This window comes from Sceloporus occidentalis, unplaced genomic scaffold (genome assembly GCF_023333645.1).
Source record: "Sceloporus occidentalis isolate IW3139 unplaced genomic scaffold, rSceOcc1.0.p SCAF_6, whole genome shotgun sequence".
Classification (NCBI taxonomy): Eukaryota; Metazoa; Chordata; class Lepidosauria; order Squamata; family Phrynosomatidae; genus Sceloporus; species Sceloporus occidentalis.
The window spans coordinates 69,201,559-69,228,112 of record NW_028316986.1 but is presented as its reverse complement, the minus strand read 5'-3'; the positions used below and the strand labels follow the sequence as shown (position 1 = coordinate 69,228,112).

The window sequence follows — 26,554 nt, the reverse complement described above, 5'->3', positions numbered from 1 at the left end:
TCCACAATGTGGAAAGAAAAGACTTCTTCAGCCTGCAACTTTAAAATTCTCCAGCCAACATAACCAATGGCCATGTTCGTCAAACTAGCTGGGGAACTCTGGGAGCTGTAGTCCCAAAAATTACTTTTTCCCAAGCTTTGTCAGAGTCTCAAATGAAGGATATCTCTCAGTGCTACTGTCCAAGAAGATCTTTGAAGAGATTTGTCACAAATTGAACTAGGGCTATTATGTACTCCTCCACCCATAACACACACACACACCAGTTTGCTTTCATGTTAATAAAAGCTTCTAGCAGAATGAAGGAGAGAATTTGGTTAAACAGTGTTTTACAAAGAAAAAATGCTTTGGATATCATTAATAATATTTATTTTGGAAAAATATTTTAAAAATGAATTTCTTCATTAACAAAAACAGTAAAAAAAACCTTCAAATAACATTTTGCACAATATTCCATAAATACATTATATACAAAAAATATAGTCACATAGACCCGGAAGTGCCTTTGTACATATTTACCAAAAAAATTAAATTATTAAAAAAAACATCACAAAATACTCAAGATTTACAAATATCCTGAAAATAATTTTTACAGATTAAAAAAAATAACACACTTTTTCCCCCACCTAGTAAAAACACGTTTTAGTATAAAAAAGGACAATAAAGGCAGTGTTTGTAGCTCTAATTCAAGAAATGACTGGCTCATAAGAATCCAAAATATACACTTCAGGCAGTGCATGCTTCTTATGGAGGAAATTAAGTCCATTCATTTAAATATATATAGGAATAAAAGCAACTGACCATAGTGCAATGATAAATATTCATAAAAGGCAGTGCAACAGGTATCTTTGAACACAGACCCTGGCCTAGTGTCCACCATGTATTATTTGCAGTCACTTTTGCTAACTTCAGTAGAGAACCAGCTCAGCCTGAATTTAGTTTCTCAGCAGCAGTCAGTGAAGGAATCTTTCTCCCTTTCCATGTTCAGCAGCATTCATTGGGGCATATCACCTTTGAAAATTGTTTCAGAACAACAATTTTGCCATATCATCATCTTTCCTTTACACCTGCAGAGAATTGAAAAGGAGAGAAGGAGAGACAGGATGAATGGATGCAATGATGATCAGAAGATACAGAGATCAGCTGCATTGAGGTTTGATGTCTAATATTACTCTTCTGGTCACCTCTGATAAGACACCACCCTCCTCCAGGCAAAAACATATGGAATTTGATATTTTGCTTACCCCTACCATGATTATTCTAGATGCATGTACTACAAGTTGGGCTGTAATAATTTCTAAGGGCTAATAATTTTTGTTGCATGGCTGATGGCTCCTTCACAGAAGGAAGACCTAATTCTTTTAATGAAGAACACACCATGACCAACTGTTCATATATAGTCCTCTCCTTTCTCAGACAAAAATGCCGCATGAAGTGTGCCCTTATATCACAACACTTCATATTTGGTACGTTTCGCTTCCAGAATACTCACTCTTGATTCCGTATCACTGACAGTAACTAGATCTAATTCAGAAGGCAATACAATTCACTAAAATGAATAGATGGTTCAATAGCACTGAACTGGTACAGTTCCAACAAGATACTTTACTATGCATTTCTTTCATAAGTTGCATAATATGATGAAACTCAAATTTTTAAAGTAAGCTCAAGTAGGATCCAGCTTTGCCTACTGTGAAGCTGATACAACTCTGATAGGTGAAAGGAAATGTGCTGGTTGGCTCAGGGTCAGCTGGAAACATATACCAAAAGGTTTCTCTTTTGAGCCCAAGAATATACTAACCTCCGTTGCTATGATGCATTCATCCTTCTCTTCTGATATAACATACACCGACTGATACTTTGTGTCTTTTGAAGTGGAATATACAGATTCTGGTCGTTTCCTTTCAGATGTTTCACTGTAAATGAAAAAACAAACAAACACAATAATGAAATGGCTGCTTCTGGAAGCAAAGGAAACATGTTCCCCCTATCGCAAAATAAACAAACATCCACCACCACTGTTCGGTACACTTGAACACTTGAACCTGTCCTTGACTTACCTCTTTAGCTGTACTGTGGTTTTTTCCTCTGCCTCACAATCATATGTTTCACACTTAGCTTCACATTTGCTGTGGTCCTCTTTCACAGAGTCCTCATTCTTGAGTTCATGCACCAAATTGTAATCCACTGATGGGTATCTGGCTTTATAACCGTTTTTGTCAGCACTGTCACTGTGGAAGTCTATTTTCTTATTGGTGTTCTTAATTTGGGTGGCACCAATGACACTTATGGAAATGTCCTTCTCCCGCTGACAGTTGGCCAAGTTGTTCATGGTCTCAGTTTCACTCCTGCAGGCATCTGGCTGATGCTGCCTCTTCTGCATTTTGAGCCGGAAGCAGACGACAACGGCAGCACAACCCAGCAAGAGCATGAGGACTAGAATAATTCCAGCACACACTGCAATCCAAGGAAACTGGGAACTCTGGCCTTCAGTGTACTTCTCTGTTATATCAACAACAACTGCTCCCTGGGGTGGTTCAGGAAGCAGGAACTGGCAGTTGAGGCCTCCATATCCACGAGCGCACTCACAGACATAGCGGTTGTTTCGCTCATGGCAAGTAGCCCCATTATGACAAGGGCCATGTTCACATTTGCTGACAGGAGTGCTACAGTTCTTTCCACTGTATCCCGGGGGACAGGTACAAGAATAATCATTAACTCCATCTTGGCAGGTCCCACCGTTGAAACAAGGAAAAGATGCACAGTCATCCACATTATCATCACAGTGTCTTCCAGTGAAGCCAACCTGACATTGGCATATATAGGAATTCCCAAGGTCAACACACTGAGCTCCTGCAAAATATTGGAAAGATAAATGATAAATATCCAGGCAGCAAGTGACAGCTTTGTTATCTACTGCATTTGCATCCAATCTTCTTTTCCACTCCCAGGAGTATGTGGGATTTCCTACTTTATCCTCATGACAACCTCATCAGTAGATTGGGAAGAGACTGTGACAGTCCTACAATCACCCACAAATTTTATGGCAAGATCAAGATCTCAATCCAGCTATCAGGGATCAAAGCCTAATGTTCTTGCCTACTACTCAATACAGCCTTCCTGTTCCCTACTTACAACATATTTGATCAAGATTTGGCAAAGTAGATGCTTCACGACCTACTGGCCCTTTCCAGGTGAATGATACACAGTTTGGGGCATGGGGTAATATGAAATTCACTCTGAAACATGCAACTAGTGGCCATCAAGACATGACACTTGCTAAGGTTCACTACAATCCACAATTTTGACATAACTCATAAAAAGTATCAAAAGGTCCATTCCATGAGTCAGTTGTATGATTTTTACTGTAATCAGGTTCCTATAATTAATAAAGACATGTCTTAACAGAATTTTTCAAGGACTATAATGGATGTAATGCATTTGGGATTCATGGGATATTACTGATAGTTATTCTTCTCACTAAACATATTCTTAAAGAAAGAAAGAAGTTTTGGAGCTGCATGTGTCAGAGATAATATCTGATTGCTCCGGCATTTCAGAATAAGTGGCTCCTACAATGTAGAGGGAATAATGCCCAAGTCAGGCCATGGCCTGAATGCCAGGCAGTTGTCCTGATCTTTAAATACAAAGTTATAAAAATGCCAGGGTATCCAATTCATCCATAATTCCTTAAACTTAAACAAGTTCTGAAGCGTAATATTATCTTACTTATTAAACATGCACTAAACCAAAACCAAATTTGTGGTTGATTCTTTTTTTAATCATACAATTGGAGGCAATCCAAATGCCATCTCACTGACTTGGCCATCTCACTCAAGCTCCTTATCCTCAAAAGATCTAACAGGTTCTGCTACCTGCATTCATCAACATCTTTAGTGGCCCACACATGTTGGAGCTTGATCCTCTCACTCAAATGCCAGATTATGAATCTGAGAAATGAACTCCCAGCACATTGTTTAAAAAACAATAGTTCATTCCCAGAGTTTGTTCAGCCTTTATGGCAACATCACAACACTCTATCGAGCTCTACCATTATACAGGTAAATCAATCAACGGTTAGCAGTCACAAGGCAATCATTCATGAAATTGCAATTGCACTTTGCTGTAGTGACATTTGCAGTTACAACTGGTAAGGAAATGCCCATGGAAATCACATGTGACTATACACTTACATTTTTTCCCCTCCCATTTTATTTACATTATCATTAGTGGGCTCAATCCAATCAAATTTCTTTTGGATAGTAAGACAATGGCCTGTTACAGACTGCCAAAATAAAGCTGCTTCAAGTCTCTTTGGAGGTACTGTATGCTATTTAAATGATGTATGCATCCTAAGAATCCGGAAGCTACACCAAAGCTGCACTCCGGTGCTTAGGAATGGAGTGTGGCTTTGGTGCGACCTCCGGACTCTTAGGACCCATGCATCATTTAAATAGCATACCTCCAAAGAGACCCGAAGCAGCTTTATTTTGGCAGTCTGTAACAGGCCTAAATCTATGTCAGACTAGTTTTCTAGGTTTAAGGAGCGTTTAGCCATGAACTTTCCACCCATAGCCTGAAGTGAGAGATTCCAAGAAAAACGTAATGATTTGATTCAGCTGACAATGTGTAGCTTCATGGCAGCTGCTTTACCCACCCTCCATTAAGAATTTTAGCTCCCTAACATTATATTTTAGCTCCAGTCCCCAAATTTCTAGCATTGCAGTAACTTACAAGCTGGTCATTTAAAAATGGAGTTTAGGCATCACAAGAAAAGGAGAAGCAAAATGACCAAAGGAATGTGAACATAGAAAATGTAATGGTTCAAAATGTAAAGCATTTTCCATGCCCCACTCCTTGCAATTCAAAAATTGGAGAACTGAAGGAAAATTTTCTGGGGGACATAATTCTTATTTGGGGGAGAATGCCTTCCTTTTGACACACACCCTGTAACTACACTCCTGAGATAAATCCACCCCTAGGTCAGACTTTGCCAACCAGGGGGTCTCTATCACTACTCCCATCATCTTTACCCAACATAGCTATTGGCAATACTAGCTAGTGCTGATGGGAGCTGCAGGCCAATATAGTTGGAGAGTGATGAGTTGGAGAAGTCTATATAGAGCATAACATCCACCAACACAGAACTTTTGCAGGAAAGGGTGACATGATGTTCAATTGTATATGGGCCTCTGAAGTAAGTCTAATAGAGTTCAGTGGAACTTATTGCCAGATACATGGACAAAGAACATCAACTTTATTAAAGAGGCGTTCATGTTCTCCCAGAAACATTCTACATAGGATACAGATAAAACCCATGAGCCAATTAAGTTCATAAATATTTAAGTCAAACTCTTAAGTCTATCCCCCCAAAACTATTGTGCTCATAGTTTGAAGCTGTTGTCCCCTTTAGTGATGAGAGTGGAGCCTTCCAATAGGATAGTTATATAAAGTATAATTTTAAAACTGCCATTTTCTTTGCTTTGTTTGTCAACAAGTTTGGAAGCCTTTTTGAGAATTACTTAGAAAGGATTTTTTTAAAAAAGATCACAACATGCCACAAAAAAATCATAAAGCTCCACCCAAACTAAACAACATTCTTCAAAAATACCAAGGCAAACATTTACCTATTACAAAAATGTAGATAATTACACGAGCTTGTTTTCTCTGACATGGCACATGAAGGCTGCAAGAAAGTTGCAGTTCTCTGAACCCACTCAGGGATGCTGGAGATGTTACTCTGTAGACCAGAAATCCCAGAATACCCCAGCCAGCAGCTACAACTCCCATAATCCCCCAGCTATTGGCTGGGGTATACTGGGAGTTTCAGTGTCAAAACTAACTTCTCCAAGCTCTGTTCAGGCATAAGCCCCACAGAGCAAAGTGGGCTTTCCTTTCAAATAGGAAGTTGTAGGCTTAGGGCTGCATATCTCTCCCCCTGTAACAACTGCTTCTCTTTGCTTGACTCTTATCTTTGGCTGTTCAAATGGGACTCCATATCATAGCATGTCAAATGAAAATCAATGGGAAGTTGACTTACTTATTAAAGTTCATGGCAGAATGCCCAATAATATAAATATATAATAATATAAATGCTTTGTTTGGCTTACCATTAGCACATGGATTCGAGCTGCAATAGTCAATTTTCTTTTCACAGTTAAATCCAGAATAACCCACTGGGCAACGGCAGCTGTATCCACCTTCAGGGTTGTCCGTACACCTCCCTCCATTGAAGCAGGGCCCATCAGCACAAGTCATGGCACCCAGCTCACAATTTTTACCATAGAAGCCAGGTGGACAGGTGCAGGAATAGCTGTTTTCAAGATCCTGTTACAAAGAAAAGCATGGCACTCAGAAAATGGTATTGTCGTCACAGTATGTTGATAAAGAGTGTAAAACTTGTCTCCCATCTATTATAGATGTATGTATTTTGAAACTTACAGTACAGCTCCCTCCGTTCTTGCAAGGGCTGGCATCACATTCATTGATTTCTATCTCACAGTTGGAACCAGTGTAACCAGGACGGCAAGAACAGGTGTAACTCCCTTGGCCAGTGTTGGTACAAGTGGCTCCATTCTTGCAAGGCTTATGGTGCGTACAGTAATTGAGATCTGCAGAACACACAAAAAGAGGTACACTAGTAAGGATCCATGTGCCTTTGCAATGATATACCATGGCTTTAGTCAGATGATATTCTAAAAAAACTCTGTTGCTGGCCTGAATACTATTGAGTAATTCCTACTAACGTTCACCAGGTGAATCAATTAAATGAATGGTATGTCAACAAATAAGATAGAGTCCATTGATTCAATAGATCTACCCTACTTGGGAACTAATAAAAGAATTCAGCCCTATTAAAAATGAAAAACTTACCTTGGTTACAGAAAAGACCACCCCAGCCTTCCTGGCAGTTGCACTGCCATGGCTGTTGGCAAGTACCATGCAGGCAACCTGGGTACCGGATGCATTCGTCACAGTAACGCCCTTGCCAACCAACTCGGCATCTATGAAAATTAATTTTAAAATAAAAATAAAAAACCAAATCAAACTTTCATTTTAAAAGTTCAGGAAAGTTATACTCCTAAACTGCATCATTAACTTTCTAACAATGTTATTGCCTTCATTAATCTCACATTTGAATACAGAAACTTACATCCCATTATAAATATTCTACATCAAAGTATTTGATCCTTTCTCAGAACGAAGTGCTTATGAAGGTACCCTTTATTATGTATTATCATACACAATATTATGTATGATGGGAGGTTTTTTCATTACTTCACTTCCCTTTTTTTACTACAATTTTCAGAGTCCCCCAACCAGCAAGACCATTTCCCCAAGCTGGAGGGTTCCAACTTTGGGGAAATTGTAATGGATAGGAAGCCCCACTGAACTTTTGCTTCCAACAAAATGTGAACTAACTAGGAATGTTAAAGCAAGATTCAAAGTAGTGGTCCCTGGACTGGTGCTGGTCTGTGAACAATCATTTGCTGGTCTGCATAGAGTTTCCAGGAAAGAAATAAACCACTGTAACAAATAGGTAAAACTATGGTTCCAATCCCTAATGCATCAGAAAAAAATAAATGCTAGTCTCCCATGTCAGAAAACTCGAGGAGCAATGCACTAGACCATTCTTGCATTCTGAACTAAATCTCTGACTCAGTATTGTTTGGTTGTTATGTATTACCATCAGGTAAAAGCCATGAACGTTTAAAATAATCTCTGTAGGATTCTCAGATCCACTGTACAGGTCAAAGGGCAGGATGGAAGTGGAGGTGGAGTAGAAGAGTTCCAGAAACTTACTTGCATTCTCCAGGCTTGTCACAAAATCCATGCTGCTCATCACATCCAGGCAAGCAAATTGCTGGAAAACACACAAAAAAGGAAGGGGGGGAGCCAAGAAATTTAGACTACAGTGAAAAGAAGCATGACCCACTCCCACAAAGCTCCAAAGGGCTTATAACTCCCTTTTCTCTCTGGCTGAGTTGCTAACAGCAGCTGAATTAATCTCCGGGCCTTGGTAGGAGTATTGATCTCCCTTAGTCAGTGGCTGCTTTTACTTATTGCCAGGGCTGAACATTCCTCTTAATACAGTTGCACACGGACAAAAGAGGGCTCACAATTGCTCCCTTCTCCACAGCTCCCATCCGCCTTTTCTTCCCAGTCAGGGTCAGAAGTCCTCTTCCCCCTGCCTCGCTCACCCCCTCCCAGGCTCACCCCAATTCTATGCACACAGCTCCTCCTCTCGCTATCCTCAGAAGCTGTGTGAAAGTGTGTGTGTATGTGTATGCGCTTGTGTGTGTGCGCGCCCAGATAAGGGTGGACAGCTGGTGTGCAGGGTGCCAGCCGGGACAGCTGCTCTATTGTCTATTCTCTCCCAGCAGCTGCCCCACTGCAACAATACCCCCCAACCTCTTGCAGCCAATTGAGGCCATGATGGGCTTCCTCAACAGCCTATCCCTGCTCAGATCTAATCTATGGCACGAGCGTGATTTCTCTGGCAAGGGTAGGGAAGCAGGGGGAGAGAAACTTTTTTTCTTATTCAAATAAATAAGTCTAAAGTTCTTTCACACATGCACACACACACACCCAAAAGGGAAGAAGGGGGGGGGGAATGGAAGTTGGGGAAGCATAGACAGAAGGAAAAAAGAGGTAAGCAGGCCAGCAGGAGGGAGGTTGGGAGCAAGGCAGGAGGGAAGACTTCTGCTCATTACTTTGCCTGGTTATGGAACTCATTAAGCAGGCCCTGCAAGTTTTAATTCAACAAAGCAAGTGCGTGGGGCATTGGGGGGGGGGGGGGAGACAATGCTGAGGGCCCAGAAGGAGGAGGAAAAGATGAGGAAAAGTTGGACGGATCATCAGATTGTCTCCACACACAACAAAAAAAGCAGATGGAACGGGAGCAAAGATGAGGATTCAGCAAGCCTGAAGATGTATTTATTTGCTTTGCTTGTAGGGTGACATCACTCCACACCTCCTCAAAAAGGCACTCACGTGCTCATAAAACCTAGAGTGTTTGTTGCTGTTTTTAAAATAAAATGGTCTAACCCTACAAACAGTAGTATGAAGCGGGTACACAAACCACTGCTTCAGAAGGCAGCATCACTGAGGGTTCAAAGAGCATCATTACAAACAGTATTTTAATTCTCTTCTCCTCTAAGAGTGGAATTTCAAAAAAAAAAAAAAAAGGAAAACAAGACTCTCTGCCTGTTATATTAACTAGAGCCATAAGCTGCTCAGAGTCCTGCCAATGCATTTATGTCAAACAGACAGTTTAACAAATATATACACACAGCAGCAGGAGGAATCACATCTGAATCTCTTATCATAATCGCCGGGACCCAAAGAACTATTACAGGCACACCTTGCAACATGCTTACTGTGTGTGTGTGTGTGGGCGAGTTGACTCTTCCCTTTTTTTGAACAGCAGATTTCTATGCTCTACCACAATCACATTTTGGAAGTCTCCTCAAGTTTCATAAGTGACTAGACCCCATATGCAGTGCTGTATAAGAAGAGTTTGTGAAAGTTATCTTTAAAAAAAATAGAATCTCTCAGTGGCTATACTGGCTGGGGGTTTATGGAAGATGACATTCAAAAAGGAATTTTCTGAAGTTCTGTTTAAGAGGCAGAAAACCCAAAGCTTTCTTGGGCAAGAGCAACAAGTGGTGCACTTACTGAGATTCCAACCAACACTTAGTATGGCCTTAGGCCATATTCAGTACGATTGCCCCCCTCAATTCCTTCAGTTCTGCAGGCTAGCAGTACTTGCAAATGTACATTCAAACATGCACACTGCAGCCAATGTGTGTGTTTGAGGAAGCAGAGACAGGAAGGTGGAGACACAAAGTATTTCTGTAGTTTAACCTACAAATGCACTGGAGTGAATCTCCCATATTCCCCAGCCAGTGATGCTTCCTTGCAATGATGGCAACTGTAGTGCACACATCTGGAAGATGTCAGATTGAGGAAAGCAGGTCTATTTTAAATCCATACCTTACTTCACTCTGCTACTCTGGTATCAATAACAGCACTTAGTACAACAGGCAGATTTAAACTTCTCCCACAGTTATGTTAATTTGATTTTTGAAAAAAAGAGGACATTAATAGGCTAAGGATATCAAGACCAGAAACAATTATGCTGGCCATAAGAAAAGTTTTGAAAATCTGTTTTTCAAATGTATAAGTCCAACCAAGAAGGAAGAAGGAAAAACTTGTTAGAATCCATTGCTTCAGCCCCAGCCTTTTCCTTCTCCCTCCTACTCCCATTTTGTTTACATCTAGCCTAATGAAAAGTTCTGGGGTACCTGAAAACATACATACTAATTTGTCACATTGTGGTTGGCATAGCCCTAAACTATTACCATAGTATATATTTTATAAGTATAGTAGAATGCGTTTTTAGAAATATTTCAGTAAGAACCCCTTAGCTTCACATTTAATAGTGATCAGAATTTTAAGGTGTATCTGAACTACACTAGCACTTTGATACCACTTTAACTACTATGACTCCATCTTATGGACCTTTGGAGTTTGCAGTTTAGTGAAATACTTCAAATTCTCTGATGGAGAGCTCTAATGCTGTAATTCAGAAGAGTAAACTACAGCTCAATAGAGAGAATCAAAGTGTCTCACCAATATACAAAACTCCAAGATTCCATAAGATGAAGGCATGGCATTTGAAGTGAAACCATCCGCTCTAGTTATGCAATGTGGATGCACCTCGAGAGACTGACAGATAAAATATCAATTCTGAGCTGGAAATGCCAGTGAAAATTTAATGTATTAGATCACTTAATGTTTCCATCTCACTATGAAAGACATTATTAAGAGGGAGACTGCCTCCCACTGCTTATAAAACAAGTATATAGTTGGAAGAAAACAAACTGATTAGACTGCTCAGTAGTTACTGAACTATTTGGTTATATTCATGCTGCTCATCTTCAGTAGATCAACTAATAAGACCAAATTATTCCTACTTGATTCTTAAGATTCTTGATTTTTATTTTTTTTATTTTTTGGTGATGGGGAAAAAATAACATTAGTATTTTTCTCAAATTTTCTGCAGGCTTCCCAAACCAATATTTTTGGCTGTGCCACATGAAAACAACATAGTCTGTTGTTCAGAATTCTGGATTCTACACCTTTACAGTGGGGAAGGGGTAGATTTTGATAGAATTTTCCCTCCATTCTCTTTGGCAAGTCAGTCTTCCAGGTGAAGATGAATCATTTTGTGAGACAGCAACAGGAAGCCCTTCCAGGACACATTTGCACCTATATAGGTGAAGAGCCTACATACCCTAAAGGCACCAGATCTCATCTGATCTTGGAAGTGAAGCTGGGTCAGGCCTAGTTAATACATGAATAGGGGAATAATAAAAGATACCAGGTGCTGCAGGCTCTGTTTCAGAGGAAGGCAATGGCAAACCAACTCTGAGTAGTTCTTGCCTAAGAAAAGCCTATGAAATTCATGGGGTCACCATAAATCAACAGGAGACTTGAAATCATGTGCATACACACACACACACACACACACACACACAAAAGAGAGCAGAACTGGTGCTAACATCACTCAGGGAACAAAAGAAAGGCAACCCAAAGTTGCATTGTGGACACTTACCATCAGTGCAGTATTGTCCCTTCCAGCCTGGGTTGCAAACTTTCTCCCCACGCTCTCCACAGGTGAAGTGGCCAAAGGCATCATCCCTGGGGCGACAGAAGACAGAGCAGCCTTCACCATAGTAGTGCTCATCGCACACGAAACGGTAAGAATACTTTAGGTCAGTGCGGCCACTGCTGTGCAGATCCTGGGACCATTCTTCCCCAACGGTCAAATGTCTCTGGGTAGCCAGACGGCTAATGAGACGCTCTGGGTTCTCTGTAGAAGGGAATGGGGGAGACAGAGGTAGACAGGGCAGGACAGGGAAGAAACAGAAATGCACTTCATTCAATGGAAAGGGTGAAGTTACCATTAGAAATTGGGAACTTGGAGGGCCTGAGTCTGGGTTTTAATATCAGATTTTAAAAGTAGGTGTGCAAAAACCATTAAGTGTTTAGGACAGCCCCCAGCCTTCTGTATGGGTTACAATGTCCCACTGACTCTCATGGGACTTACATGCAAGTGGCTTAGGATCACAATTGTGAAAAAGCAGCAGGAGACAGCTACTGGAGGTAGGCTTGTGACTAATACAAATAAATAGTCTTCTGGAATGTAACCAGGAAGTATTTACCTGTGTTGAGATCATCAGGGGAATCGGTGTGTAGTGCTTCAATGATGAGAGAAAAAGTGCCCTGGAAAACACAATTAAAAAAATAAAAATCCACAACGAAAGCAAACTGTCTGTAGTCAGCAAAATAACAGATCACAGGGGAGGCTGCGGAGACAGAAATATGTGTGCCCGGCCAGCCAGCGTGACTTGCTTGATCCCCTGACTCTGACCTGTTTTCACTTTCCTCAAGGAAATGGCAGCACTTTTTGAAAAGTCACTTCCTGACCTGTTTTTTCAGGCCTGGTTGCACAGGATGTGGCATTTTTAAAGAGCAGGGAAGAGACAGAGGGGGGAATGCAAAGGTAATGGGAGGCCTGGAGACAGTGGGGGAATCATTATTCTCTGGCTTCCCATTTTAGGCTGCATCCACACTGGAGAAATAACCCGGTTTGGCACTGCTTTAACTGCCCCGGCTGAGGGCTATGGAATTCTGGGAGTTGGAGTTTGTTGTGAGCTGAGTGGAGCACTCTGGGCCCCACAACAAACACCAACTCCCAGAATTCCATAGCCCTCAGCCAGGGCAGTTAAAGCAGTGCCAAACTGGGTTATTTCTCCAGTGTGGATGCAACATTAACTTTGCTTTCCACCTTGGCAAACCAAGAGGCAGTAAATGGGGCAAGGGAACTGAAGATGAAGGCTTGGGGAATCTCAGCCTGAAAATGACAATGACATGGCCATTTCCATAATGGAAAGCCAAGGGGAGTAGAATGACTATCTAGTCTGGTGGGCCGCACAGCCTTCTCCATTCTCTTCATCCCTTCAAATGACTGGCTGAGGCTTCTAATGATGAGACAAGCAAGCTGCCACCATCAGCAGGCTTGCCAGATCAGAAAATGGAGGACAGCAGGGCAGCATCTCTCCTCTGGAGTAGAATTCAAATGTGTTAGTCTGGGTCAGTATGCAAAGGGACCTTGCAACACCTTTGAAAGGATGAGAAAGAAGTTGGCAGCTTAAGCTTTTGCAGACATCTGATGAAGAGACCTAAATACCCTAAAGGCACCAGATTCCATCTGATCTTGCAAGCTAAGCAGGGTCAAGTCTGGTGAGTACTTGGATGAGAGACTGCTAACGGATCCCAGGTACTGTAGGCTACATTTCAAAGGAAGCAACTGGCAAACCCATCTCTTAGGATTCTTTGCCAAAGAAAACCCTATGAAATTCATGGGGTCACCATAAGTCAACAGGTGACTTGAAAGCATATACCCACACACATATTTAGTCTATGAAAGCTTATGCTACCAACTTATTTTTCTCAGTGAGTCTCAAAGGTGTGACAACATCTCTCTCTTCTAAAGTTTCAGGCATGCATTATGGTATGTAGTGCTCTGAACTAAAGGACTGTGGCTTAAAGTAAAGAACATAACTTACCAAAACACACACACACACACACAAACCAGACATCTGGCTACTTCCCTTCTCAACAACATTAATCTTTCCTCTCCTAGGCAGGCAGCAGCATCACTAAGGCCTTAAGGAGGCCTATTGATTCTTGGGTTGGGAAAAGGTGGCAAAGCCCAAGTTTGAGAAGGTTACAGTCCACAAAAGTCAGGGTTTTTAGTTTAATTGCTGTTTTTATGCTTGATATTGTGTTTTAATATGTTATACTGTTTAATATTGTCTTAAGGGGGGGAGGGATAAAGTGTTTTTAATTGTTGTATATTATATTTTACTGTTGTCAACCGCCCGGATTGGTTTGCCACAGGGCGGTATAAAAATAAATATTATTATTATTATATTATTATTATTATTATTACAAAAGTTCCCTGTAGAATAAATTTGCTCATCTTGAAGATGCTGCGAGTCTCTCTGTCATTTTGGTTACCAACTCTCCCCTCCTTGAAAACAAGGCCTTTGTTTACTCATAGCATCCAAAAGAGTGTGTATACAGAAAGTGTGTATACAGAAACACACACACCACTTCTGATCTACTTTATCTTCCTTCTAATCAGAACTCACAATTGTCCTTCCCACAGAAGAAGCTATATTTGGAAAAAAACAAAAAAACACCATTTTCTTTCATTAAACCCTTCATTCAGGGCTTGGAAAAGTTACTTTGGGAGTATTGTCCCTAGAATCCTTCTTATAGGGTTGTTATTATTATTATTATTATTATTATTCCAAAAATAACTTCCCCAAGCACCAGAACCATTAAGAAAGCACAAAGAACAATCTTCTTTGAGGGCAGATGTCCTGAGAGTTGGCTAACTAAACCAAGTTCTTAAAAGGCTGTCTTGATGGAACAGCAATCCTGACCAAGACACACCCAGTTATTTGCCAATAACTCACATGTGCCAATAATAAAAACTGCAGTGAGGGGAGGAGCCGTCCAAGCATTATTATAACCCCAGACAACCACATTTGTCTTGAAAACCACATTTCTCTTGAAACCAATGGAGGGCAGCTTCTTCATTAGCAAGGAGGCAATGGCTTGAATCCTGTTATTCCTCCCAACCTGGGTAGACTGACTAATACATGTACTTTATATGTACTAATATATGTACTATGTATTTTATTGACATTTTATTGTAACCCGCCTCAATCCGCAGAGAGAGGCAGGATATAAATAAACCTTATTATTATTATTATTATTAACAGAATTAATGCAGTTTGCTTGAACTGCCATGGCTCAATCTTCTGTGTGTGTTGGGTGCCTTGAGGTCATTTCCGACTTACAGCGACCCTAAGGCAAGCCCTATCATGGGGGTTTCTTGGCCAGATGTTTTCAGATGAGGCTTGCCATTGCCTGCCCCTGAGGCTGAATTCCATAGCAAAGAGCCAGACCGAGTTAAAGCCGGATTATCTCTCCAGTGTGGATGCAGCCGTATAGTTCAAGGCAGCGTGGCTACTCACCGGCCAAGTGAATCCGAAGGGGAATCGGATAGGGTTGCTGAAGAAGGGGTCGGCGGTGGCGGCGGCAGCAGCAGCAGAAGCAGTGTCTGGCACGCTGAAGGAATTCGCACCCAGGACCGGGGTGACGGCGCTGCCATAGGTGCAGGGGGGCTCCGGGGAGACGCTGGCCTGGTAGTGCTTGAGGCAGACGCGGAAGAAGGTCTTGCAGTCGCAGGGCTGGAGGCTGGCGGGCCCCGGGGAGCCCTCTGGGCAGCAGTTGCGGTTGCCCAGGAGGCCCTTTTTGTTGGCAAACTCCTGGAGCTTCAGCTCGAAGACCCCCGAAGCCTGGAGCTAAGGAGGGGAAGGGAAGGAGAAGAGAGGGGCATGAAGGAAAGCCTTGCCTGGAGGCAGGTGGAGAAAACTCCAGCCCTTTGACTGATCTATGCCCATTCCCTTTTTAGGCCGCCTTTCTCCCACAAAGGGACCCAAGGCGGATCACCTTCCCCCCAAAAAAATCATTTTTTAAAAGGGAGCTCCCAATCCAGGACGTACTGAAACAAATGTCAGGACTTGCCCATAAAGAAGCATTGGGGATTCCTTGTCCATAGGGAACCATTAAGGAATGCTTGTCCATAGGGAAACATTGGGGATTCCTTGCCCATAAGGAGACATTGGGGAATGCTTGCCCATAGGTAAACACTGAATATTTGCCCAATGTTTCCCTATGGGCCGCAATGATTCTGTATGGGCAAGTATTCCTCAATGGTTCCCTCTGGGCAAGGCGGGCTTCCTTGTGGGCGAGTGCTGTCATCTGCGTAGGACGTCCCCTCTGCTCTCACAAACACGATGCAGCTGAGAAACATGCAAACCAAGAGTACGCAAAGGGACACAAACAGTATACCGATCGTGTACACAGTCTCCCGCTGATATACAGTTCATATACAACACCATTGAGAAAGTTTCCGGAAAGTGCCGTGGCGCCCTTCTATGGATGGGATCCTGGGATCTGTCTTTTCGGCCAAGTCTCTCTGCCCAACGAGGGTTGGCCGCCTGGCAAAACTACACATCCCAGGAACATTGTTTATGGGAGTTGGAGTTTGTTGTGGGGCGCCACAACAAAGTCCAACTCCCAGAATTCCATAGCTTGAGCCACAAAAGCGGTGCCAAACCGAGTTATTTCTCCAGTGTGGATGCAACCCAAGTGTCTCAGAATCGTCTCTTTCCAAGACCCGACGGCAATTCATTCTCTGCCCCGAACAGAGATGGCAAGGGACCGAGGGGGCTTACCTGGCAGGGGAACTGTAGCACGCAAAGGACCAAGAGAGCCAAGAGAGCCATTGCGATCGGGAAGAGGAGTCTTGCCAAGGAAGAAACAAGAGAGATCTGGTGTTGTTGGTGTTGTTTCTCCTTTTATCTTCTGTCAGCCAAAAACCAACCAGCACAAAAGCAGTCTCTGTCGAGGCAAGGCTGCTTTCTTCTTGGCCGGAGAGAACGAAGAAGGCAGGGCTATATAGTCAAGTCTCTCTTCTCCTCCTTTCGCTCCTTCGGGTTTTCCGTGAATGAGTGACAGCTCCTCTTGGTGGAAGAGGGAAAAAAGGCAAAATCTGGACTAAAGTCTGAAGAAGGAGCACCTTGGGCTGGCCTTTCTTCTTCTTCTTCTTTCTTCTTCTTCTTCTCCTTCTCAGTGGCTGCTTTGACGCTTGGCTCTTTCTTTCTTCAATCCAGGAAGGAAGGAAGGAAGGAAAGGGGGGAAGGAGGGAGGGAAGGTGAAGAAAAGGAAATTGAAGCACAGAGAAAGAGAGAAAGAGAGGGGGGGGGGGAGCAAAGCCACTTAAAATTCCCAGAGGCGGCTTCCCAAAGCGGCTTACAAAGACCCGGCAATCCGAGGAGGAGTGTTAAGTCCTGGGGGACCAGAAATTGAGGAGTGGGAGCTCTGGCCAAAGCTTCTACTGCTCCAAAAAACCAGCTGCCCCGAAGGTTGCGATCGCTGGGGCTGGGGCTCCCTGAAGGAATCCAAGTCCTTGGAGGGGGCTGTTTGGAGGTGTGTTTGTGGGTTTCCCCCCGTCCTTGCGGTGTTGGCTTATTGCGAGTCGGCTCTGGGCGAGGGAGGCGATGGCTGGGCTTGGGCTGGGCTTGGGCTGGGCTTGGGCTGGGCTTGGGCTGGGCTTGGGGGTCTGAGCCTGGCCGGAGGACGGAGGGCTGGCTTGACTCCTCGCCTGGCTCCGGAGCGCTCCTGGGTCTGCGGCGGACCCGCGCTGCCTTGGCCTTATATCCCGCCGGCCTCCTGCATGGCTAATGAGATGCAAATGAGCAGCCCCCCAATCTGCCTCCAGACCTCACAAAGGAGACACTCTTCCTTTTGCCTTCCCCCCTTCCTCTTCTTCTTCTTCTTCTCCTCCTCCTCCGATCGCCAAAGGGTCAGTGAGCTGTAAAATGGGCAACCCTCCTCCGCCTGCCCTCCTCTCTCTTCTCACCAGAAATAAAGTGTGTGTGTGTGTGTAGAGAGAGAGAGAGAGAAGGGGGGGATCCTCTCTTTGACATTCCTGCATGCAACCTGGCTTCCTTCCACCCAAACGATCGGCACCCACTTTCCACTTCGGGAAACATTCAGGGACAGCTGGGATGGCCGTTTGGCAACAAGTCTCTTACGGTGCGTTTTCGGTTGGCCAATAAAGGTATCCCTCGTGGATTTTCTCCTCTTCGGCTTTCGCACTGGCTTCCACTCACCTAGAGGGCCATGCCCAAGAAATCCTGCACCCAGATCCTGTGGGGCTTCCAGTGTGAAATGTGTTTTCTGAGCTGCATCCGCACTGCGGAGATCATCCGGTTTGGTCCCGCTTGAGCTGCCCTGGCTCAATGCGATGGAATTCTGGGATGGGTCGTTTGTTGTGGCACCGGAGGTGCCAGGAGCCAGGGCAGTTTAAGTGGGACCAAACCGGATTATCCCCCCCCCCCCACTACGGATGCTGCCTCTTTCCCACCCCCAGAAAGAAAGAAAGAAAGAAAGAAAGAAAGAAAGAAACCCTCGACTTAGCAAACCTGTGCCTCCACCGCAGCAAGGATCTACCCATTGTGCATCACTGCCCCTCTTGAGCCTGGTGGCACGTGGGGCCAAGATCATGTTGGGAAGGCTGTCTAAAATCCAGCACACACACACCCCACACACACATACACACCCATGAATCTGGAGGAGGACGAGAAACAAGCCACAGACTCTGGCCCCTTGCGTTCATTCCCACGCAAGCCCCCAAACTCGCGTGACAGACGGAAGAGTGCTTCCCAAGCTTGGGTTTCTTTCTTTCTTTTCACCCCCCTAAGAGAGGGCTGCATTAAGATCGGAGATCTTCAGGGGAAGGTTTTGGGGGGAAGCAGGACCTAAGACTAAGAGGACTTGGCAATCTCGGAAGCCCCCTTCCTTCATCGTGTATGCGCAACAACACGCACCCCTGAGAGATTTCCAAGCTCAAATAATCCAGTTCTGGGGGGAAAGAGAAGCGAGAAGAGATTTTTTTTTTTTTGACCCATGTGTTAAGTTCCAGGAGATGGAAGAGAGAGGGGAGGGAAACTTGGCTGGGGAAACAGTCCTGCCCTTTAAAGATTCCCCCGAAAGAAAGACACAAACACACACACACCTCCTTTTTTTCCCTTTCCTTCTTGGTCAACTGGCAACTCTCCCAAGGGTTGGCCTCCTCTTTTCCCCTTCTTTTTTTTAATCCCCACGAGGATGGGGAGCATCAGCATCACCCCTCTTTTGCACACTCTGCACATTCCCTCTCCATCCATCCCCCCCCCCTCTCTCTCTCTGCCTTTTCCCTCCTTCCAGCTTTCTTCTTCTCCTTCTCCTCCTTTTTTTTCGAAAGAGTGAGTTTGGTGTGTGTCGTTCGCGTGGCTGTCATTAAGGCAGTTTGTTATTATGTGAGGCCTGAATCAGTTGGCTCTTTGTGCTCTCAGCTGTATGGTAATGCACACAGCACCTGCTCCCTTTGCACAATGCAAACGAGAGAAAGAGCTCCCCTCGGCGCACGCTACTGCCTCTACAACAATGTGCTCACATATTTTTATCTTTTTTTGAAACACAGAGAAATCCCTTCCAGCCTTCCTTTCCCCTCCCTACCTTTAAAAAAAAATCCAACAACTTTGTGCCAACCATCACCTTTTTTCTTTTTTCTTTTTTTAACACATCCCACAAACACTGGAGCTTCTGTGTTGGTTAAAATGACACATATTACACACACACAATACATTTACATAAGGGGAAGCAGAAATGTTGGGATGGTAGGGGGAGATGTGTTCTGATGCCAGGCCCAAAAAAGTTTTTTGTGCTTTTTTTCCTTCTTCTTGGGGGGAGGATTTAAGCAACAGAGGCAAGGAAGTTCAGTCTTTGGAGCCAATTTTGGAGGAGGTCATTTGAGATGTGGGAAGGGAGAGGAGTCTGAGAAATGCAAGACTTCCCCTTCTTCCCCCTTGTGGGACCTGTTGCAGAACATCTCTGCACACAGAGTTGGGGAAGTCACTTTCTGGGGATGATAGGTTCTAGGATCCATTGCTGGCTGGGGGATTCTGGAACCTGTCCTCCCCAAAGGTAATTTTTCACAAGTGTGCAAACAGAGGAAAGGTGGCCTGACACTGCATTGGGATGCAAGATGGGTCTTGTGTGAATGTGCTTCGAATTGCAATAGATCCTTTCAGTTTGACAGTGGGCCAAAGGGTGGATTTGGCTACAGTGAGTACACTATAGGTATGTATGAGGCCCTCAGAATCTTTATGGACACTTTTTTTTTCTGGATAGACACATGATGAAATAGGACTTTTGCTGTGAAGCCAAAATAATCATCATCTCAAATGATCTTGCCATGTTCTATGGGGTGGGGGAGGAAAGGAAGAGTGGGTGGCTAAGGGGAAATCTCAAACAGTTTGTGAAGTACACTTTCTGGGGAAAGTTAAAGCAGCAGGTCACCAATGCTGGCCTTCCAGAAGCCTACCACAAGCCCTAGCCAACTTAGGCAATGGTCAGGGATGCTGGGAGCTGAAACCCCCAAACCCTTGGAGGACCCAAATTTAAAAACTACTGGATTAAGAGGAAGTCACTACCTGAACATCAGTCGAAGAAATCCAGTCTGTCATTCCCCTTGATTTAAAGTACCGTCAAAGCTTGTGGTGGGAGAGGGGGCTCAATATGTTGGGTAGTTCTGTACTTGTTCAGCTAAAGCAGGTGTTCCTAAATCATCTTTGTAAAGTAATAAAACATTGGCTCCTTGCTTGAATTTAGGTGCACTCCTTAGAGAGAGCACATAGCTCAGTGCGAAAGCTCTTGTCTGGCAAGCCAAGACAGAAGGTCCCATATGATGCAGGGCCAAATCTCTGATTTAAAAGAGGACTGTCTTCACACCATGAGGCCTGTTTTGCACCAAATCTGTCCTAACCCCCTCCCCTTAAACCAGTGTAAAAACCTCACCTTTTCTTCCAGGTTTTGCAGGAAAATCCAGAGCACTCAGTAGTGACACTGGGCAGCTGTCTACACACACGTCCCACTGTGCCATCCAGTGGTGCAACCAGTGGTGCTAGTACCTCCTTGTACAATAGTATAGAAAGGACTTCTGTGAGTGAAAACCCAAGTGATGCATGCATAAGTCACTAGGAAGTTTCCAACCAAGAGCAACAATGAAATGATTTCCCTCCCACTAGTGAGGAAAACCTGGGGAAACCAGGAGTGTGTGTGGTTTGTTTTTGGAAGGGGGCTTATACTGAATGGAACATCTGGGCTCAGAATTCTTTAATCTCAACTGTGTCCTTTGCACGATTTCTTCGTAAAAAACAAACAAAGAAGAAGAATCTAGTCTTGTAGTGCACTGGATCTTAGCCTTTGGTCTTCCAGATGCTTTTGACCTTGGTGCCCAGTTGCCCCAGCCAGCATGACCAAGGATCAGGGATTCTGCAACTGAAATCCAAAACATGTGTAATAATAAAAAGTTGAGAACCCCTGCTGTAGTCCAGCATTCCAACAGATGCCTTCTAGATTGATGGAGACAATTCCTCCCTGTTGTTACCTTGATACCCTATGGCCTTCTCCCAACTCCTTCTGAAGATGCTCATCTGATTTCTTTGCAAACTTAAGCCAAAGACCAGAAATCAAGTTTTGCTCCCAAACCTTCCAGCAGACTATGGGGATGTATCTCAGCTTATGTTAAGTGATTTGATGCCACTTCAGGTTTTGGCATCGATTAAAACAAAACAACCTTTCTGGTTGAAGGGTGAAGGGAGTGGTATGGCTTTTGTTGTTATTTGCTGCCCTCCAGTTGGCCTGGACTCATGGTGACCCAACAGATAAGACATCTTTAAGCCCTTCTATCCTCAGGTCCTGCAAATTCATGGCCTTGATCTCTCTGATTGAGTCTATACGTTTGGCCTTTGGGCTTCCTCTTTTCCTGTTGCCCTCCACATTCTCTAGCATTATTATCTTTTCTAATGAGCCATGCCTTCTCATGATGTGACCAAAGTATGACAACATGGGGTTGATGAGGGCAGTTATACTGGGGTTTGTGGGGTATTTTTTTAGTGAATTTGGGCTGAGATATGGCTGGTGGCTTTGGGATATTTCCTGTGGGTCTGGGGATCTGCAAAATACAGATCTTGCATCCTATACTTTCCCCACCTTGATTTAAACTGTTTATTCTTGCCCTAACCGTGGTAAGGGAGAACCATTATATACCCTTTTCTGGGATTTTGTAGTTGGACCAGATAAGAGTGGGGAATGGGGCAGCAGGGAAACTGTACAGGAGGCTTGTCATTCATATGCATGGAGAAGAGACAGACAGATTGATAAGTAGCTCACCAGTCACATTTGCATTCCACACTTCCTCCAAGGAAGGAATTAATTTTTCTTTCCAACAACCCTGGGAGGTAGATTAGCCTAAGGATAATGACTATCTCAAGGCCATTCAGCCGTCCTCATGGCTCAGCAAGACTTTGAACCCAGGCATCCTCCAAATTTCATCTAGTCACACTACTAGATCCCTGCACAGGCTGTGACACAAACTAAGTGAACCAAGTGAGAACTAAAATGAAAGGGAACACCAGCACTAAACATGAGCACGGTTGCTGGAGCATGAAACCTGAAGGCAATAAATAATTAAACAAGACATGCAGGGGTGTGCAAGTTTGCACGGAGGCACCAATATCTTTTTGCTGGGGAAGAATGGCAGGGCAGCAAATTTTTAGCAACAAAGAAATAAACAGGTTTGCAGCTATTTTGAGAGAGAGATGCACATACATATACACACACACATAGAGAAATATTATCCAAACTTGGGAGTGTGACTGCTTCTCAGTACTGCTCCCACAACCAGCCTGTATGTACTCTGAAGAAAAGAATTTCCCTTGAATTCTTAAATCCCGCGGTGGAAATAATTTCCTTGATTGCTGGAACTTACTTTCATGTTACCTGCTTAAAACTAGAGGGTATGCCACCTGGACACAGTGTGTGTTGGAATGTCCTCTATTTTATTTTTATTTTTTGATACAATCAAGTGAAAATTTCCCAGTCTAAATTCAAATACTTGAAGATTCACAGGAAACTAAGGTGGCCTACAACTTGAAGAGAGACTGGGTTGGATCCTGACAATCATACTTCCAGCAGACCCATTGAAATCCATAACTAACTTAAGTTTCTAAATGGCTAAAAACCATTGATTACACCCCACCCACCCCCCATGGATCTGTTTAAGTATGATTCATTTTGGATCAACTTTCTCATCATGTTGTTACCCTATGCTCTCAATTTCTGAGTTATGGTAATCCTAAAGCAAACCTATCACAGGGTTTTGGAGGCAGATTTCATTATAGAGGAGGTTGCCTTTGACCCCCTCTGAGGCTGAGAGAGTATGACTTGTCCAAGGTCACCCACTGGGTTTCCATAGCTGATTAGGGATTTGAACCCTGGTCTCCAGAGTCCTAGTCCAGCATTCAAATCACTACACCATCTTGGCTCTCAATCCCCTCATCTCTCTCCATTTTTTTTTTACTCTTTATCTTGGATCAGGTCCATTATGCTGATTGAAGCCTCCTTGACTTCAGTTTGTTCTTGCTGTGTGCCTTCAAGTCATTTGCAAATTATGTTGACCCTAAAATGAACCTATCATGGGGTTTTCTTGGCATGATTTGTTCAGAGGAGGTTTGCCTTTGCCATCCTCTGAGGCTGAGTGTGGCTTGCCCAAGGTCCCCCAGTGGGTTTCACAGCCAAGCAGGGAATCAAATCCTGGTCTCCAGAGTCATAGTCCAACACTCAAACCACTTGTTCCTCTAAGTAAGACTGAGCCTGACACCAACCCATATGATTTCGCACTATTTACCTTTGGAGCAGGTCTACTTTGGCTGATTTCAGTGGGTCTGCCTTAAGTATGTCACAGTCTGGATCCCAATCACACAGTTCTATGTCATTTATCCATCTGAACGCAGGCACGCTATCATAATCTCTTTACTCTGGGGGAAAATTGCAGCTATGTAAACAGTAGATATTTATTTTACTTTATTTTGCCTCTGGGAAGCATATAACTATCCAGAGGTCATTGTGGCATTGTCTCTTGGGTCACTAGAGACAACTCACATTCCACAAAATGCTGTACTTTCTCCACCCTTCTGTGAAACACTTTGCTTGGTACTCTGGGGGACTTGTTGTACAATGGTTAAACAAATATATTTTGTCTGTCGCCACAAACTTGTCAGTTACTCTCAAGTCTCATGGACCTGAGTGGGATTTGGATTGACATTCTGTTCAAGTCAAATGAAACTTCTTATGTAAGAGAAGCTCTTTCAAATGATGTTCCTTCAAGTCAAGTGGTTCTTCTTGCCCAAGAGATGCTTTGGAGGTTCCCCAAAGGTGTTTGCCAACCCTACAACTGTATTACTGGTCATAAATACTGTTCTCCATCTGAAGAAGGGGATGGTAACCCATGAAAACTCATGCCAACATAAATCAGTTAAATGAGCCACAGCTCTCCTTTTTCTCCTTCATTTTGTACTCACTCACATGGCTGTGGTCTTGAAAAGTGTTAAGTGTTATGGGTGAGGAAGTGAGAAGAAGCAAGCCAGCTGGTGTAGTGGTTTGGGTGTTGGACTATGACTCTGAAGACCATGGTTTGATTCCCTGCTTGGCCATAAAAACCCACTGGGTGACCTTGGTTGCATCCACACTGCAGAAATGACCCGATTTGGCACCACCTTAGCTGCCATGGATCCATGCTGTGGAATTCTGGGAATGGTAATTTGCTATGGCACCACAGCTTTCTCAGAATTCCATAGCATGGAGCCATGGTGCAAGTTACGCTCTTTCAGTGTCAGAGGACAGCCATGGCAAAAAAACAACAACCCCAAAACCCTCTGCTTAGGAGTTGAGGACCCCTGTGAATGTGGAAAAACTGCAAATAATAATAATAATAATTAAAAAAAACAACACTTTTCTTAAGAGAACATTTCTGTAGGAAACTCCAGGTCCTCCACTGCAACTCCATGGTCAACACCTGCCAGAGGTTGTTCATAGAATCAACGCTGGAGGAGCTACAAATGCCTAGAGAAGTGTTCCCTGTAAGTGCTCCCCCTAGAGCATGGCGTGGCATAGAAAAGAGTTAAAGCGGTGCCAAACCGGATTACGTCTCTAGTGTGGATGCAGCCTCTGCCAACTTAATGCATGCCACGCGATGCTCTAGGGGGAAATCAAGCAGAAAGCCATCCCCACTTCTCTCTCTTTCTATCTCCCCCCTCCAACCTCGCTGGCATCCCTCTCTTGTGGGCCTCTCCTCCCCCCCCCAAAAAAAAGCTCTCCACCCCCTCCCCCTCCCCTCCTTTCTTTCCGATGCTGCCGGGCGAACGGGGAGACTGTTTAACTTGGGTGTTTCTATAGGGAGGCTGTTGTAGTTTAACTCCTGCCCACCAGTAGCTGGGCTGAACAAAGGAGGGACTCGAGCTCTCCCCATTCATCCTTTCTCTCCGCTTTAATTTTCATTGATTCCCAAGACAAGGGCAGCCCTCGGGGACCGGCCAGGGAGGGGCCCCTGACACGCCTGGAGACGCCAGCAGCATCAACCCCCAGAGCTGGCCATCTGCTCCCAGCCAAATGGCGTTGTTCCACTCCCAGCAACATCCCCAACGCCAGCCAAAGCTCCCTGGCCTTCCCCACCAAGGAAAGGAGGCTTAGGTTCAAGCAGGTTGAATGGACCCCCCTCCTTTTCTTTCTTTTTCCTTTCCTTTCCTTTCTTTTCCTTTTTTTTTTTTTTTTTTTTTTTTTGGAGGGGGGGAAGGTGATGAGGCCAGAAAAATAAATGGCCATAAATATCTTTTACCTCCCCCCCCCCCCAGTCAATCAACCTCTTTTTAAATGCTTTTTGATTTTCCCCACCTGCAAAAGTACTGTACAAAGTCAGCATCCTTAGGAGGAATAGGCAAGGGGAGGAAAAAAAGTAGGGGCTGGAGGAAGAAGAAGGGGGGGGGTCTGCAGGACTCTTTTTTCCTCCCAAGGTTTTTGTTTTCCCCTGTTTCTCTGGCTCTCTTTTTTGCAAGCGCCACTGAAAGAGGCCGAATAGTGATAAGGAGTCCATGCAAAAGACCAACAATTGGGCCCTGGAGCAGATCCAGCCAGCCATCTCCCTAGAAACCAAAACTCAGGCTGTCGTACTTTGGACACATCATGAGAAGGCGTGCATCAGTCGAAAAAACAGTAATGCTAGGAAAGGTACAGAGAAGTAGAAAGAAAGGAAGGTCACATGCAAGAGGGATGGACTCTATTAAAGAGATCATAACTATGAGTTTGCAGGAGTTGAGCAGAGCAGTGGAGGGCAGAGGGCCTTGGAGATGTCTCATTCACATGGTCGCCATGGGTCTAGATTGACTCCAGGGCAGTTAACAACAACAAATCCACAGGGCAGAAATGATCCGGTTTGACACCACTTGGTGGTGGTGGTGGTGGTGGTGGTGGTGGAGGCTCTCTTGTCATTGAAAGAAGCAGCAGAGTTTCACCTGCATGAGGCCAGGCTGGAAAAAAAACTGTCCACTGCTCTGAAACTCTGTCTGCATCCACAGGGTAGAAATGATCCAGTTCAGCACCACTTTAACTGCCATGGCTCCATGCTTTGAAAGTCTAGGAACTGCTTCGCTCTGGTGCCACAACACACAGCAGTTCCCAGAATTCCATAGCAGTGAGCCATGGCAGTTAAAGTGGTGTTGAACCTGATAATTTCTGTCCTGTGGATGCAGACAGAGTTTCAGATCAGTAGACAGGTTTTACTGCCTGGCTTCATGCAGGTGAAATCCTGCTGCTTCTTTTATCGGCAATAGAGCCTCCATCACCACCTTGCAGGCCTCCTGCTTAGCTTGAGGAAGATTCCTTGCCAACCTGTAGGATGCTGAGGTAGAAAGTAAGAGGAGTAAGGGTTCACACCCAAAGTCAAGGCCTTGGAAAAGTTACTTGC

General features: G+C 44.1%; 1 protein-coding gene across 1 annotated transcript; it reads right to left on the bottom strand.

Annotated features, from left to right (window-relative positions):
• Positions 1-429: 429 nt before the first annotated feature.
• Positions 430-16,433, bottom strand: DLL1 (delta like canonical Notch ligand 1). The gene is made up of 11 exons (XM_089529458.1): positions 16,383-16,433; positions 15,117-15,446; positions 12,228-12,288; positions 11,618-11,875; positions 7,801-7,861; positions 6,871-7,001; positions 6,439-6,608; positions 6,108-6,324; positions 2,058-2,850; positions 1,799-1,913; positions 430-1,064 (listed from the first exon to the last, which is right to left on the bottom strand). Exons 1-11 carry the CDS (start codon positions 16,431-16,433, stop codon positions 1,059-1,061), a joined length of 2,193 nt encoding a protein of 730 aa, XP_089385584.1. The 3' UTR covers positions 430-1,058.
• Between the last annotated feature and the right edge of the window lie 10,121 nt (positions 16,434-26,554).